The sequence below is a fragment of the Chiloscyllium punctatum genome, chromosome 19 (genome assembly GCF_047496795.1).
Source record: "Chiloscyllium punctatum isolate Juve2018m chromosome 19, sChiPun1.3, whole genome shotgun sequence".
NCBI lineage: Eukaryota > Metazoa > Chordata > Chondrichthyes > Orectolobiformes > Hemiscylliidae > Chiloscyllium > Chiloscyllium punctatum.
The window spans coordinates 73,978,284-73,994,600 of NC_092757.1; the positions used below are offsets into that span (position 1 = coordinate 73,978,284).

The window sequence follows — 16,317 nt, forward strand, 5'->3', positions numbered from 1 at the left end:
AGTTCAAAACAAACGTGCTTTATGTATATAGTTGATCAGAAGACAACTCAGAAATGTTGAAGTCTTGCAGCCTTTGAAGGGTTAAACTTGCATTTCTTTTCCTTCTGATCTTTCTATCAAAAAATACTACCCTGCTCATTAATTATTTCACTGGCGGCATAAGCTAAACTCTATTTTATAAATGAGTTCTTTCCACCCGAAGCCTCTCTTTTTAATTAGAACACCAAATCTTATTTTGGAGTTGTTGAAATGTTACAGTGTGGCATTACAAACCGTTTGTACAGCTCCAGACAGAGCAAACGTTACATGGTCAAGTCCAGGCAGCACAGAGCTGCTGGTAATTTCAAGCAGGAGCAAGCTCTGTTCCTTTGGGAATTATCCATTTTCCCAGCTTTCATCAACTGCAGTACAGAATGGAAATTGTGTGGCTGGGTTCAATTCTTTGCAAAGCTTTGTGCATTTGGCAACATGATTATTGTTAAAGAAATGGTTCTGGTGATCCACATGAAAATGGTGTATGCAGTACAGATAAGATTAAAAAAGCTCAAACTAATTTAGTGTGTTTTTAAAAAAATCTTACAAGATAAGCAGATAAAAACTAAGCCTAAATTTTTGCAATTTTGCCAAAATGTACCTCAGCCAAAAAGCAGTGAAGCAAATCCTTTTAGGAACCATTGTATATCAACTTGGCATTTAGAAACTATAATTTTGTCCCAGGACAAAACAGGTTTGAGATCATGATAAGCAGGAGGGTGGAAGTAGGGAGGGATATCTATAAATCTATCGCCAATGGGGCTGTAACTTCAGTTCCAAAAGCTTCATGGATGACAATCTTTCAGAAGTTAAATTGGCGCCTTTAATCCCATCTTTCAGGACGCAAAATTTCTTGTACCCCCAATAACTGATATTTTCAGTGATCAGTAACACCCAAGTACTAGTCTGCTCATCTATCCTACTTTTCCCTACTCCTTCCAAAAGTACTTAATTTGCAGGAAAATACTTTGGGACATAGTGAAGCTGGGAAACGTATATAAATGAAAATCTTTCCTCACTTTTGTGACAGTAAATACAAAACTCTGCTTTCACTAAGGTATGGTCATTATCAATGCACAGCAGGAGTCCTGTGGTCTGTACTGAGTTAACTGGTCTCAGCCTGAGCGTCCTGGGCTTGCAAGAAGAAACTCTCCTGACTGTGAATATTTACAAATGGCACAGAAGAACCAGATTAGACTTATCAGCTGATAAATCCCCAGAACCTGATGGCCAACATCCAAAGGTTCTACAGGAAGCAGTCATAGATATAGTTGTTGTATAGGGCATGACTTTCAAAATTCCATTCTCGAACAGTCCTAACAAATTTTAAATTATTGAAGGTAATGCTGCTAATCAAGAAAGGAGACAGAAAACAAAGAACTACAGACCAGTTAGCTTGGCATAGTGATCAAGAAAATCATAGAATCTATTATTAAGGAAGCGTCAGGACTTAGAAGTTCAATAACCAGAGTCAGCATGATTTTATGAAAAGGAAATTCTGTTTGGTAAATTTGTAAGTTTCTTTACCAATTAAATAAACTGGTAGATAAATAGAAGACAAAGGTATATTTCCACAAGACATTCAATAAGGTGCCACACAAAAGGCTAATATCCAAGAAAAGGCTCAGAGGAGATGTGGTAATATAAATCCACACATGGAGGATTAGTTCATGGACAGCAGTTAGGGAATATAAATAAATGGGGTTAACTTTCAAGTTGCAATGAGTATAATTCCACCGCCCAGTTTAGGGATTTCAAGACCAGGAGGAAAATATGCAAGTTTGTTAATTTACCGGGGAGTCGATGGCCTAGTGTTATCACTGGATTGTTAATCCAAAGACCCAGGTTCAAAAGCCGACATAGTAGATGGTGAAATCTGAATTCAATAAATATCTGGAATTAAGAGTCTAATGGTAACCATCAATCTATTGCCGATTGTCAGAAAAACCCATCTGGTTCGCTCATGTCCTTTAGGGAAGGAAACTGCCACCTTACATGGTCTGGACTACATGTGACTCAAGACCAACAGCAATGTGGTTGACTCTCAGCTGCCCTCTGGGCAGTTAAGCTGACAGGAGGATGCAAAGAGTTTGTAAACAAATACAAACAGATTAAGTGAGCGGGCAACAAAATAACAGGTATACTATAATGTACTATAATAGAAAGCAGGAATCATAAATAGTATTGCACCTGAGGCCCACTGAGGATGTTACCAATTAGGGTGATGAAACGTCTGGAAAGAACCTTCCAGCTCAGCGAGCAAACCTACATCCAGAACCTCAACCTGAGCTGCAAATCTTCTCAGAACTCGCTAAGATGGCTTTCTCCAGCTGGGAAATTTAGAACAGGAGGCGTCATAGTCTCAGGATAAGGAATTTAGCATTTAGGACTGAGATGAGAAGATATTTCTTTACTCAGAGGATTGAGAATCATTGGAATGGTCTACCTTTGAATCTACTTAAGGCCATGGTCTTTCAGAGAATCAGGAAATGCATTAAGTGGGTGGAAAAATGGAGTTGAAGCGCAAGTTTAGCCATGATTGCATTCAGTGCCAAAATAAGGGTAAGGGAGCCTATGGTTTACTCCTGTTCTGCAAATGAGTCTTCCATCCATTGACTCTGTACTTCCCATTACCTCGCAAAAGCAAGCATCATAATCAAAGAGCCCTCCCATCCCGATTATACTCTCTTCCACCCTCTTGCAATGAACAGAAGATATTAAAATTTGAATACACATACGAACAGATTCAAGAACAGCTCCTCCCTGCAGTTATCAAACATTTGAATGGACCTCTCAAGTGTAAATGTTGATCTTTCCCTCAACACCTCCTCGGTGACTGTAACACTGTATTTTGTACTCTGTTCTGCTACCCTGATGCACTTGGTATAGTACGATCTGCCTGTATAGCATGCAAAACAACACTGTTCATGGTATCACGGTACATGTGATAACAATAAATCAAACTCAAAAAGCCAAGCTCTCATTCATTCCTTTATCCCTAATCAAAAAGCTTTCTGACAATCAATGGATGAGGTGCTGGACAGCTCCCAGCATCTTCAAAATCAGGCTTCAGCAAAGAATCAGCAGCTTCAGCACAGCTACGTTAATACTCTTGTTTTAGTAGAGAACAAAGAAAATTGACATTATCTCTATGCTACTTTTAAGGTGCGAGATAACATATTCCAGATTCCAATGTTTGTAACATTTCAACAAAGCCATTTAAAGCAAAATTGGTAACAATAGGTATAAATTATATAAACAGGCATACAAGGACAACTAAAAGACCGAAAGTTAAAACAGTGCAAAGAGGATATTAAAGCTTTTGAATTTGTATTCATTTTATTCTATCCCAAAGCCTGCTGGATTGGAGTCAGAGTCAGAGTCAGAGTTGATTTGCTTGGTTTAAATTTAAAGTTTGACAATTAACTGTCAGTCAACCTCTAACTAGTATTTTTTCCATGGCAACACCTCTACCAGTCAGAGTCCATTGTCAACAGAGCCATCATACTGGACACACTTCTCATACAGCTTTAAAATGTTGTCTCCCTTTATATTGACGTTGTGAATTGTCCTGATTTGTCATTATCAGCAATTTTCAAGCTAATACTTCCAAAGAAGAGATGAAGTTCAATCATTTGTTGTTCGTCAACAATGCCAATTAATTTGTGTTTGGTAAAAATTAGAAAAATGGCTGCAATGCAGCATATTTTCCAAATTCTCTGCACTTACCTCATTGCCTCCAGGTAGTCTGTTCAGCTGTACGAGCTGACCTTGACTGTCCAGCACCAGCTCAGTGAATGTCAGCAGCTCTTCAGGTGGGGAGGGTAAATAGGCCTGCACTTCCATAGAGGTCCATAGTTTGATTAAAGACTTCAAAATGAAAAGTAAGCTTTAAAATGGTTAAGCTGAAATATTGTGCATAAATATTTAAATGCATTCTAAAGACATGTTGTATGATACTATATATCAAAAATATTTATGAACTATTTATGTGATGTTCCTCATTTATCCTGTTACTTAATTCATAAATGGAAAGTAGAGACAGACTTGAAGTGCATGCTTTGTTACAACTCCTCAAGAGGGGTATGTTGTAGAAATACGTCAGGGTGCTACACGTAACTCCCAATGAAAGGAGAGGGAAAATTAACTAAGGTCTCAGTTACACATAAATAGCTGATGATGCCTAATGGAAGTGCACATGGTGGGCAGCTGAGCAAAGGACTGGAATCAGCCTTGAACCTTTCGCAATAAGTGACTTGGAATATGCATAACACACACTTGAAGGAGAACAACTACGTCTAAAGAGTTTGTGAATTTTTATATGTGGCCACTGAAAGAATATGAATTAATTTTATAGGTGTGATGCCAGAAATGGGAATCAACAGTTACGAGAAAATCCAAGGTATCAGGAGTGTTTCCATAGAGAAAACCAAGAAAAAATTTCCACAGAGGTTGTTGTAGCAGTTCATGTCTCAAGTTGACAAGATGGCCACCTGGGACTTTTTGGCTAACACAAGATGGCTGAAAGAAGTTGTAGCTTCATGTAGCAGATGTTCACAGCCAGATTTGTAGCCCCCATACAGAGTTACTAAATAAGATAATGAGAAGTCCCATAGGCTCATAAAATGGTCCAGGTGAGAAAAAACATTTGGGAATTTACTTGGGTTTCTGTAAACAGGCCATTCTAAACACAAGCATTTAAATAAGGGGTATTTTTGAAAGGCTTATTTAAGCCACAGTTTGAAGTCTGTTATTCAGTAAAAATGTAGATGGAAAAGTCTGATCCTATAGAATTGTCAACTTGTTGGTAATTATAACTTAGGAATGAAGACAACAAATTAGTGTGAAAGTGTTAGTTGAATTCCTTCAACAAATGTTTGTAGGCAGTAAAAGCAGCTCACTACATCATTAGGGAAGATGAAGGAATAAATGGTGTAAACATTACTTCTGAAAGTACCAGCACAGGAAGTCGGCAAAGGAAGGTTGTAAAAAGAGAGGTCGGGATGGTAGAAAGTTAGTGTCATTGACCTCTCTCCGATCTGAGCTGTATTTAAAAGGGAAACTGGGCCCACATGAAAGCCAGATTTGGAGCTGTCTCTGGCCTCTCCCATATGTGGTTAAAGAGATGTGAGTTGAGGCCACTTGTACTACTGAACACAGAACTCAAGACTCCTCTTTGATATTTCTGTCTACAACACAGGTTTCAAAATTATGAAGGGTCTTGACAGAGGAAGCAGTGAAAGAGCATTTCCTCTGTTTGGTTGTTGGCGATCATCAATTTTAGGAGGGAGTGAGGACAGAGATTAACAAACATTCCTGCACACTGTGTTGCTGGAATGTTTTGGTATGTGGTACGGTTCAAGGACAGACCATTGAATACCTTAAGGAAAATTATGGACAAAACAGAGGAGTTCTTAATAGATAAGAGTTTTGGAATTAACTTTTCATTGCTCATGGGGCTAGTGCAGACACAATGAACCACATAGCTTTCTTAAACACTGTACGCATTGATAAACCAATACCAAACTGAGAAACTTCCAAGTGCAAAAGTATCGTATAACATTAAAAACATCACTCCCACCATTTCATTGCCTCCAAACCTGACATTCTGCACTGTTCCATGATAGATATACTATGCAGTAATTCCCCAAAATGGTCACAAATCCTATGCGTGCCTTGACAGTCCGACTGGCAATTCCTATTTCAGGTAGGGGAAAAGGAGAAGGGTTCATAATCTTGGCCAGTCAGGTAGTATTTGAAGAGCAGGGGAGTCGACGTTTTGAGCAAAAGCTCTTCAGCAGGATTGAAGAGCTTATGCTCAAAGCGTCGACTCTCATGCTCCTCGGATGCTGCCTAACCGGCTGTGCTTCTCCAGCACCACACATTTTGACTCTGATTTCCAGCATTTGCAGTCCTCACTTCCTCTGGGTTCATAATCTTCCTTGGTTCTGTCCTCTTTGTCCACAACTGAACATGTTCAATAATGGGGTGGGAAGTCATCAGAAACAGGGATCTCCGGAGACTATTCTTCACCCTAATGCAGGGTACCCTAAAAAGTTGCAACATATTTCCTACTGTCCTGCTTGGTTTATCTAACTTGACAAACATACACAGCTGATTCCGTTCAAACCACCATCATGAAAACAGCAGTATTCCAAAGTGTCATATTTACCTGCCGGAACATTTCAGGCAAGTCGTATACATATGTTGTTCCAAGAGACTGGGCTTGAAACCTTTTGGATTGCAGAAGGTCTTTGGTAACATAGGGTGTGTTAATCAGCATTCCATGTAATGGTCCCTGTTTATCTCCATAGGCCTGAAACATAATCTGTTATTGAAAGACAGAAACAGTTAAGTACAGTTAAGGCAAATTCAAAGTTACTTTTCAGCAAATTTATATGCCAGAATGTAAAGAAATTAATTGGAGTAATACAACTATTAACAAAATAATTATTTGCTATACCTATAGTCGGAATACTTTGAGATTCAGAAGTTATCAAGTTTTATTATGTGGCTACACTAAGAATTAGCAATACTCATGTTGCCTCACATCCATCTTCACCTAACGATTTCCTATTCCCTGATATGTTTATCAAGCATCTCCTTAAATGTACCTACGCCACTGCCTCTGTGAGATAGCTTCTTCCACATTAGCACATGGTTTGGCAAAAGATGTTTCTTCTCAGTTTCCAATTGTATTTCTTGACAATTTTGTATTGAAGGTGTCTAGTTATGCTCTTGCCCATAAGTAGAAACACATTTTGTGTCTTGTACATCATAACATTTCATAATTTCAATGATTTCTGTTAAGTAACACATCAGAATCATTTTAAAATAGAGATATCACTCAACTGGTTTATCCTTTTCCAATAGATATAACCTCATACTTCCAGTGTTATCTTTGTAAAGCTTTTTAATATCCTCTTTAATACTTCTGATTTTGTCCTAAAATATAATAACCAAAAACCTTACAGTTCTCCTAGTGTGGCCTTATTGTAACTCAAGTTTGGAATAATATTACCAGATAAATCTTTGTGCGGGTTTGCTCTCCTTATGGACTTGTTGATCTACATCACAACTTATGTTAATTTGCATTATTATACTTCCAGATTCACATGATCCTCAACTACATTTGGATTTTTATTTTTCAAGAAGAAATGTATACTTCTATTTTTATTACTTAAAACCTCATACTTATGAATGCTGAAATTAATTTGCTGACCACATGCCCATCTTCAAGTTTGTTAATGCCTTCTTATAATTTGTTGCAGTGAAATTTAGAAATTGTGCTGATCCCCAAGGGACCCATTTCCCACTTTCTGCTATTCTGAATAAATCACAAAATTGTTACAGTACAGAAGGAGGCCATGTCGCCCATCATGTCAACATTGGCTGAGCATTTGGACTAAATGTCAAGCTCCTGCATTTTTCCCCTAATTGTCCACATTGTTTGTGGTTAAATAATTATCCAATAAGCTCTTCAATGTCTCAATTGAACCTGCCTTCACCAAACCTCCAGGTAGTGCATTCCAAACCCAGACCACTTTCAGCGTAAAGATTTTCCTGATCTTGCATTTGCAAAATACTTTAAAAACTGTACTTTCAGGTTCTAAATCTTTTTACAAACTCTATCTACTCAACCCAGACTTCACAGGATTTTGAAAACGTCTATCAAAACTCCCTCCAGTCTTTGCCTTTCCAAAGAAAATAGTTTCAACTTCTCCAATCTATCCTCATTTATGATTTATTTCATCCCTGGAACAACACTTGTAAATCTCTTTTGCATCCTTTCCAAAGCATTTACATCGTTTCTAGTGTAGCACCAGACCTGTACACTATACTCCAGCTGACATCTAACTAGTGGATTATACAGGTGCAGCATAACATCAATGCTCTTGAACTCCATGCCCCTGTTAATGGAACGTTAAATGCTGTCCGTATTAACAGCTGTCAAACATCCTGCCACCTTTAATAGCTACTTTATTGAAACAATTTCTGAAGAGAAAGGCCTTTCCTTCACAATTCACTCAACAGAACTGAATGCAACTGTATGTTCCTCAACGGGCTGCATCTTTCCAAATGGTTCTGTTCCTTTTGTTCAGATTTCACCACTTACTTTGCACCAGAGTCGGACCATGGACTTTTCTTGAACCTGCATCAAAGCACACTCTGATCAGTTGCCGCATGTTGCGGGTTTAGGATTAGTGGTGCGTCTCTAACGGAGCCACTATTGGTATCCCTGCCATAATCCATTGCTGCTGTATCTTTCATCAGCTGCTGGCTACGAAAACAATCAATCATGCTTATGAGTGGTCTCAGAGGAATCTTTCCAAAGGCTACCAGAGGTTACCTACACAAACATTCTAATCTCCTCTTCCACTGTATTACATAGTAGCCATTTCTCTGACCTCTTTTGTCATTTACAATATATAATGAAAATGAAAGTTTTCACCAGAAGAAAAAAAGTCTTATTCCACACAATTACAAGTGGAAAAAAAAGTCATGGCATTATTTACTGACAAGTAAAGGCTTGCCTTGAAGCCATTGTGATATGAGCTAATGTAATCAAGCTGTACAAAGAGCCACAACAACTGTGGTTAAGAATAGCACTGGCACTAAGAGAACACAGAAGATTAAATCACTCCTTTTGCCCTCATCTCCCTCCTGCTGTGGCTTTCAGACATATACTCAGTAATTTCATTATCATAAACTCAATCAGAAGAATATCAAATAAAAGGTCAGGTTGCAAATTACTAAAAAGCAGAGCTCAATCATTGTTCTTGCAAGAGAATCTTTCAATTTCTCAAACATCATAAATTAAAATGATGAATACCAAGTTGATTTAGGGAATAATGTAAAATGTACATTTTTATACGGAAGGGTACCAAAGAGTCTGAGTGGTTCAGACACTTTAGGAACACATTTGCAACATGTGCATGTGAGATATCATGAACTGACATTTTGACATTTGGACCACGGAACAGAAAGGTTCAGGATTAACATGGCAATCTTTCAATCAACCTGCCACTAACCTCTACCCCTTGAAAGGGCAACTATACCCATGCTCCCAAACATTTTTCAACTCCGTCTTTTGTCTTGCAACTGATGTATCTGCTGACCTTCTCCATATCTTGCTTTCACCTTGAAAACTTTATCCCATCAGACCTCTGGCATTCTCTGCTTCATCACTTTGCAAGATATAATAGCCATGCCAACAGTCTCTCATCCTGAGGTCACAAGCTCAAAAGCATTTGCCATTTGAACAAGCTATTAATTTCTAGAGCTAAGTGAATAACCTCAAACTTTAGAGCACTTTCGGTGTACAATCAAAATTTGCACAACGTTCTATTCAAAATGATTCTAAATGAAATTATGTTTACATCTCTTCTAATCCCAATCTGCTTTTGCCCTGGTCAGTCACAAACTGTAGTGGTCAAAGTCACAGCTTCGCATCTTTCTGTATCCCTCAAAGTTCTTTGTTTCCAACACTACTGGTTATTCCACTGTCTCATGTCTTTCTTTTGCAGTACAACACCATGGTATTGGTCTCTCACAATTCAATTTATGCCTATCAGAAAGCAGATATTACCTTGCTTCTGAAAACAAACATTCAAGGCAAATGACATAAAATATGTCTAAATCGCACATCTTGCATCACATACAACAAATGTTTCCTTCCAACTCCATAGCAGTCTTTCTCCCTGTCTCCATCACCTTAGATCCCTGTAATACCATTCAGAGGTTTGGCTTGCACCATATCACCTCAAATTTTCCACACTTCAGTGGATTCATTACTCGACAGTGGACCTTACCTACCCATACTACCTCCTACACACCCACCAACCTTATTCTATTCAAGCTCTGTATCTCTAAGTGCAGACTTCAAAATTCTTTTTTTCTGGTCACTTATTGGCCTGGTCTCACTTTATCTTCATGATCATCGGCTATTTAATGTTCTTGCATGGATCAACATCTCACTTAACATTGGACATAGTCTTCGATCCATCTACGTGAGCTTCAATGGCGGTGTGGTTCAGCCACCATGCTGTTATTCATGGAACTTCCTGCCTCCTTCCATCCACTTTACCACTTCCATTCCTACCTTTAAACAACAAAGTAACAGCACCTTGTCTCTCACCTTAACTTTAATCACAAACAGTAGACAAAGTTCCTCCATAGCCAGTCTCCAACCTCATTCCAGCTGATCTCCCCACCAAAATTAGTTAAGTTACTCCACGATCAGAAAACTGACCAGATTTGGTGAACAGGAATCCTACCAGAATATCAGAAATGCATTGTACAAGTTATACATCTACTTTGCTATACAATACTTACTCAACAAGCGTCCGAAAACAATACTTGAAATTCCATTATGTGAGTAAGTTACTCCTCAACTTCTCTTACCTGTCCAGTCCTGGAATTTGTCACCTCCTTGTACAGACTGATATCCAAATAATAACCTGACTCATTGGTCAGGAACAGCCTGATGGGAATGGCCTTTCCAGTAGGTGTCAAACGAATATTTATTTTCAACTCCGCCTGAAGCACACGCAGTTTCCAGAGACGACTGCCATATCGCATCACCATGCTACGTACAGACTCTTCTATCTGGAGGAAGAGGCAGAAATGTAGTGCTCATCCATTGCAGGTTTACTGAAGGAGGTCACTATGCCAAAACAGAGGCTGCCTACAGCGTACTTTTGAAACATATTAGCTCCAGTTTTGATGAAAAATCAATGTGAAATGTTAACTCGGTTCCTCTCTCCATAAATGCTGTCAGACCTACTGAATGTTTCTAGCATTTTCTTTACCTATTGGATCAAACGCTATTTTGTAATTGTGACCCTGGAGAGGCAACATCTGTGGAGAGAAGGCAGAGTTAATGTTTCAGGTCCAGTGACCCTCCTGCATATCTGAGTTCCTCAAGTTTTGAAGGGTCACTGGACCAGAAACATTAATTTTACTTCCTCTCCACATGTGCGCCAGCCCGGTTGAGTTTTTCCAGCAATTCCTAGTTTTGTTTCACATTTCCATCATCCACAGTTCTTTATTTTATTTTAGTGTTGACTGGCTATTTGACTGAAGGGCCGAATCCTATCCTCACCAAAACCTGGAATCTTTCTGCAGCATAAGCAGCGTTGATGGTGAGCACGAAGAACCTTTCATCTATCCCATGTATGTTTACTTAACCTAACTTTTAAATGCAGTCATCAGCCGAATGCAAGAATCAAATCAGACACATTTTGCTCTTGATAGGTATGATGGCACATCACAATGTGACAAGCCAGGGAGGCACCACAAGCAATATGATGATGGCATAATAAACTAAGGATTATTCAATTTCAGGGTGACCGCGTACAACCAGCTCAAAGTTACCAATTTTTTAAAATCTAGGAACAGACGTATCTACAGGAAGCTCTCTAATCTGTTGCAACAGCTTCAACTACCATGTTGAAAACAAAAAAAAATGAACATCTTCCCATGTGACACACATTCTTGACAATACAAGGCATTATTGATATGCTGACAGTGTACACTGTCACCTGTGCCATTTCACAAAAGTCCAAGTGTCTCTCAAGTTGACAATGGTTGGCCATCAGATGGCCATCTCTTCACTAAGAGGTTGAAATTGCTGAGAAGCTGGATAATACTAATTTTCTCCAAATTTAATGAGCCCACAAACACAAAAGTGTTCTCAGAGATGATCAGTCACTCATTCCTATGGTTTTAATAGCAGATTGGATGCTCCTGACTTACTGGATTATGACACAGAATGATCAGTATACTAGTGCATCATACTAGAACTGACTTATTTATTTTCTCAATAAAATTTCAAAGACAGTAGCTACCTTTGAAGGGTCCATGATAACAGTGGGAACAAAGTTGAGGAAGATATGGTTGCAGTCTGTTCGAACATTAGTGTTGTTAAATGCTACTTCCAGTTCATCCATAGCTTCCAACAACAAACGCTCTCCTTCATTCTGCAGATATTCAAATGAAGCTTCCTACAGACACAAGTAATATCAATATAAAAGTTATTTGTCAACCGTACCAAATTTCATTCATTTAAAAAAATTCCAAAGCAGCATCATAAGCCACATAATGCATAAAATAGACCAAGCACCTCATGAGAAAGTTCAAACTATAGCAATTAACAATTCACTAGTAATCTATTCTTCCTCCACCTGATTGATCAAACATGAAATTTGTGCCGATTTCATTTTGATCATAAAAAGAGAATTGCATCAATCATTTTATTGGCAGCAAGTATGAACAGGAAGGGCTTGAAGGGATATGGGCCAGGTGCTGGCAGGTGGGACTAAAATGGATTGGGATATCTGGTTGATATGACGAGTTGGACCGAAGTGTCTGTTTCCATGCCATACATCTCTATGACTCTAAGTCGTCCTTGGGTTCCTTCTGGTAGGAATGCATTGCTAATGGTTAAAGTGAATTGTTCCAGTTTCTGGCATGCATGTTAGTTCTGCTACTTTAATTCCAGATTGATACAAGTTACAAATACAGATTGTTAAAGATCATGTTTTCAATGTTTACAGATGTTAAAATACTCCAGCACTATAACACAATACTTCCCATTGGCAAGTTGGCACAGATCTTTCCAACAATGCTAAGTTCTAGTCGCTGTGCAATTTTGTTTAAAGAATTTTATTCTGTAAAGCTGTGGTCCTTCAACAAGGTCAGACATTATAAAGAAATTGAACTGCACAATGCACTTTTAAATCACAAGCAGCACAGGAAACATGACGCCCTCCCCTCTAAAGACTTGATACTTTGTCCACGTCTGATAGTTACAATGGAGTGGTGGTAACTTGATGCAAGACTCAGCAAATGAATGGAGCTCATTAAAGTTCTGCTCAAATCTACTCCCAGTATGAGATTTGCTGAGGTCAATAACACTGAGTGAAGACTACACTTGCATAGTGGTGGTGGAAAGAAGCCATAGGCAGGGAGTGGGGGGGGTGAAGGGAAGTGAACAGACGACATCAGAAGGGATGCCATGGTGGTTTTATACAACTAGCATTGACAATTTCTTGTCAAGCAGACTGAAGGTGCATCTGTTTGGTGTGTCTGAATAGCGATATAGATTAGATTACTTACAGTGTGGAAACAGGCCCTTCGGCCCAACAAGTCCACACCGCCCCGCCGAAGCGTACCCACCCATACCCCTACATCTACATCTACCCCTTACCTAACACTACGGGTAATTTAGCATGGCCAATTCACCTAACCTGCACATCTTTTGGACTGTGGGAGGAAACCGGAGCACCCGGAGGAAACCCACGCAGACACGGGGAGAACGTGCAAACTCCACACAGTCAGTCGCCTGAGGCGGGAATTGAACCCGGGTCTCCGGCGCTGTGAGGCAGCAGTGCTAACCACTGTGCCACCGTGCCGCCCATACACATTTGCCGCCCAAACTGGATAAGACTGAGAATAATGAGAAAAAGCAAGCAATTTCATCCAAGGCATACAACAAATTTATGCAATGAGTAGCTGAGTACTCTAGCACGTACTAAATAAGCAAATCTTAGTTTGAAGACAGCACAGCAATGGTTCAGATAAAATCAAGAATCCCTCTCCGAACTACCATTCAATAATTCTAACAGAAGTACACATGGGCAAACTGGACCTCATATGAGGACCTCACATTTAACTATGATCATTTGACTATTTGGTTTTGAAGCCCACACTCACAATAAAGTCCATTCATTTCAATGTGAGAACACAACTGGCATGTATCTCACTATATCCCATCAAGAAATCAAAACCTTCTGAAAAGCAGCAGAGAAAACTGGAAAGGAAGAAAGGACGTAGTCTCCATGGAAAACCGAAAATTTTTAAAAATTCAATTAGAGTCCCATATGTTAACCACAGTTAAACAACATAAGGAAAACATAGAGAACAAAATCAGCACATAACAATATTTTCTTCAATTAACTGTGAAAATAAGCAAACCAAATGAATTCTGAAATTCAAAGTTAAGGTCACTTTTAATCATTGGTTAAAAAACAAATTCAAATCAAGAAGTAGCAACCCTTAAATTCAAGGCCGTGCCTTTGGAATCGTATTGCTGAAAGCATCACAAGACTTTAATTAATGTGCTACCTGCTCTCCCAGTTTTATGCTTGTTCAACTTCGTCAGGAGATTTTTCAAATTAGGAGAAAGATCATATTAAGTGAAATAGACCATCAAAAATTACATTAAAATGCAGTAAAATAGAAAAATGACTTTGAATGTACATTAACATAGTAGAGTGTTGCTCAGAATTATAGCATACAAAATAACTCATGATTTGATACCTATTTGAGAAACACACTTTTCAAAATTTAAATGAACTAAAATATACTAAGGATTTAAGACTTTTCTAAACTGATTTGCCTCACAGCACCAGAGACCCAGGTTCAACTCCAGCCTCACATGACCATGTGGCATTTGCACATTCTCCCAGTGTCTGCATGCTTTTCCTCTGGGAGCTCCTTTTTCGTCCCACAGTCCAAGGATGTGCAGGTTACATGGATTGGCCAAGCTAAATTGTCCAGTGTTCCCAAGTATTCAGGAATAGGCAAGCTCGGTACATTAGCCATGGGAAATGCAGGGTTACAGGGACAGGATAGTGGGTTGGGTCTGGATGGGATGCTCTTTGGAGGATCAGTGTGGACTCATCAGGCCAAATGGCCTGCTTCTATACATAGGGATTCTACTTTCACTTACCATCCCTGACTTAATATCTCACAGATCCAGAGCATACTCTTTGTTCATCAGTGCCTTGGAAAAAAACCTTTGCTGTAAATCAGTTATAAATTCATTTCCATAATCCCAACCCTCTAAACTTCTGGCTAACAATTCCTCATAATATTCATTGCATTTGTTGACTTGATCAACTAATCTCTTAACCGCCATCTGCAAAATCCTCATCTGCTGCAAAACCTTAATTTTCCCACAACTCAGCTATTCCCTTTGATATGGGCATCAGATTTACTCCTTCATGTTTAAGGGGTGCAGATCTGAATGTATCTCTCAAACAAGTGGCTTAACAATCCACCAGCAGATCACACTGAATTACATCTCAGTGTTTCGGCCTCATTTGCCTGTGCTAAAATTGTCCACTACTCAAGGATCATCCTGGAACACTCTTTACTAACTGTCTCCTTAAATCTGCATCTCCTTAACCTTCGTGCTCAACGTGGAGTTCTTTGTCACCAACGTTGTCACTGCTACTTTTCCCCAGTTAACCTACATACATCCACTCTCTGATCCTCATCTTGTGACAGTTTTTTCCTGCCATGTCTGTTTAAATTGTATCTGACCACATCTCATCCTTCTGACCCACCTACTCGCCATGCTTGCTGATATTAGCATTAGGCTCCTATGCATCAAAACCGTCAATCCTACAACTCCCTGAAAAATCATTTTGTGTCTTTCGTCTTAGCAAATACTGCCCCATCTTTAAATTTTCTTTGTCATCCAAAGTCATTGAAAGAGCCGTTCATTTCCAAATCTGCACCCATCTTCCCTGAAACTCGCAGTCTGAATTTCTCCTGCCAATTTCTACAGCATTGAAATGGCGTGAACTGAAGGCAGAAATTAAATTTTCTGAAACTGTAACTTTGGTGCACTATTCCTCTTTGTCCTCTGTATAACATTGTTTTGATATGTAAGTTGCAATTGTTAATACCAATGAGCATGGTTATTAGGTGGGAATGGGGTCAAGACAGCAAGTCGTGATAACAAGGAGGAGATGTGGTCAGATACAGCTTAAAAGCAGTATTTTCCTATTCTCCTATGCTTAGAAAAGCACGGTCATGTTAGACTCAAACCGTTAATTTTGTTTCTTGCTTCATAAATGTTGCTCGACCTGCTGAGTTTCACTCCTTGAACATTTCTTCATTGTCCAGTTCAGAAGGAGTACTTTTGTTCTACTCTTAATGAGATTTCAACCCAAGTACCTCCAGCAAAGGCATCTCTTCCATCTCATGAACGGTCCATGCTCTCAGTACCCCAAAGAGTGAGCCCTAGCCCTTCGCTTTCCTCATCGACATGCTTTTACTTGGTTAGGAATTCAGACACAAATCAGACACAATTGAAGGGAAAGTCAGAATAAGAGAAGTCAAGAAAGACAACTGTATCAATGAGGCAGAAAACTTGGAAAGGGATCATGCTGCAAGGTTGAGTGAAATAGGGGTTGATGGGAAGGGTCAGGGCAGTAACAAATTAAAAATACTATACATGAATGCACGAAGCATTAGACATAAGATGGATGA

The 16,317-nt window shown here is 39.1% G+C and overlaps 1 protein-coding gene across 1 annotated transcript in view; it reads right to left on the minus strand.

Moving 5' to 3' along the window:
* The window catches only part of acaca (acetyl-CoA carboxylase alpha), a 271,808-nt gene that overhangs the window by 126,332 nt on the left and 129,159 nt on the right, over positions 1–16,317 (minus strand). The window contains exons 37-40 of the mRNA XM_072589677.1: positions 11,883–12,038; positions 10,438–10,641; positions 6,206–6,361; positions 3,763–3,903 (exon numbers count right to left, since the gene is read on the minus strand). Of these exons, the coding sequence (XP_072445778.1) occupies positions 3,763–3,903; positions 6,206–6,361; positions 10,438–10,641; positions 11,883–12,038 (657 nt within the window). The remainder of the gene's footprint in view (positions 1–3,762; positions 3,904–6,205; positions 6,362–10,437; positions 10,642–11,882; positions 12,039–16,317) is intronic.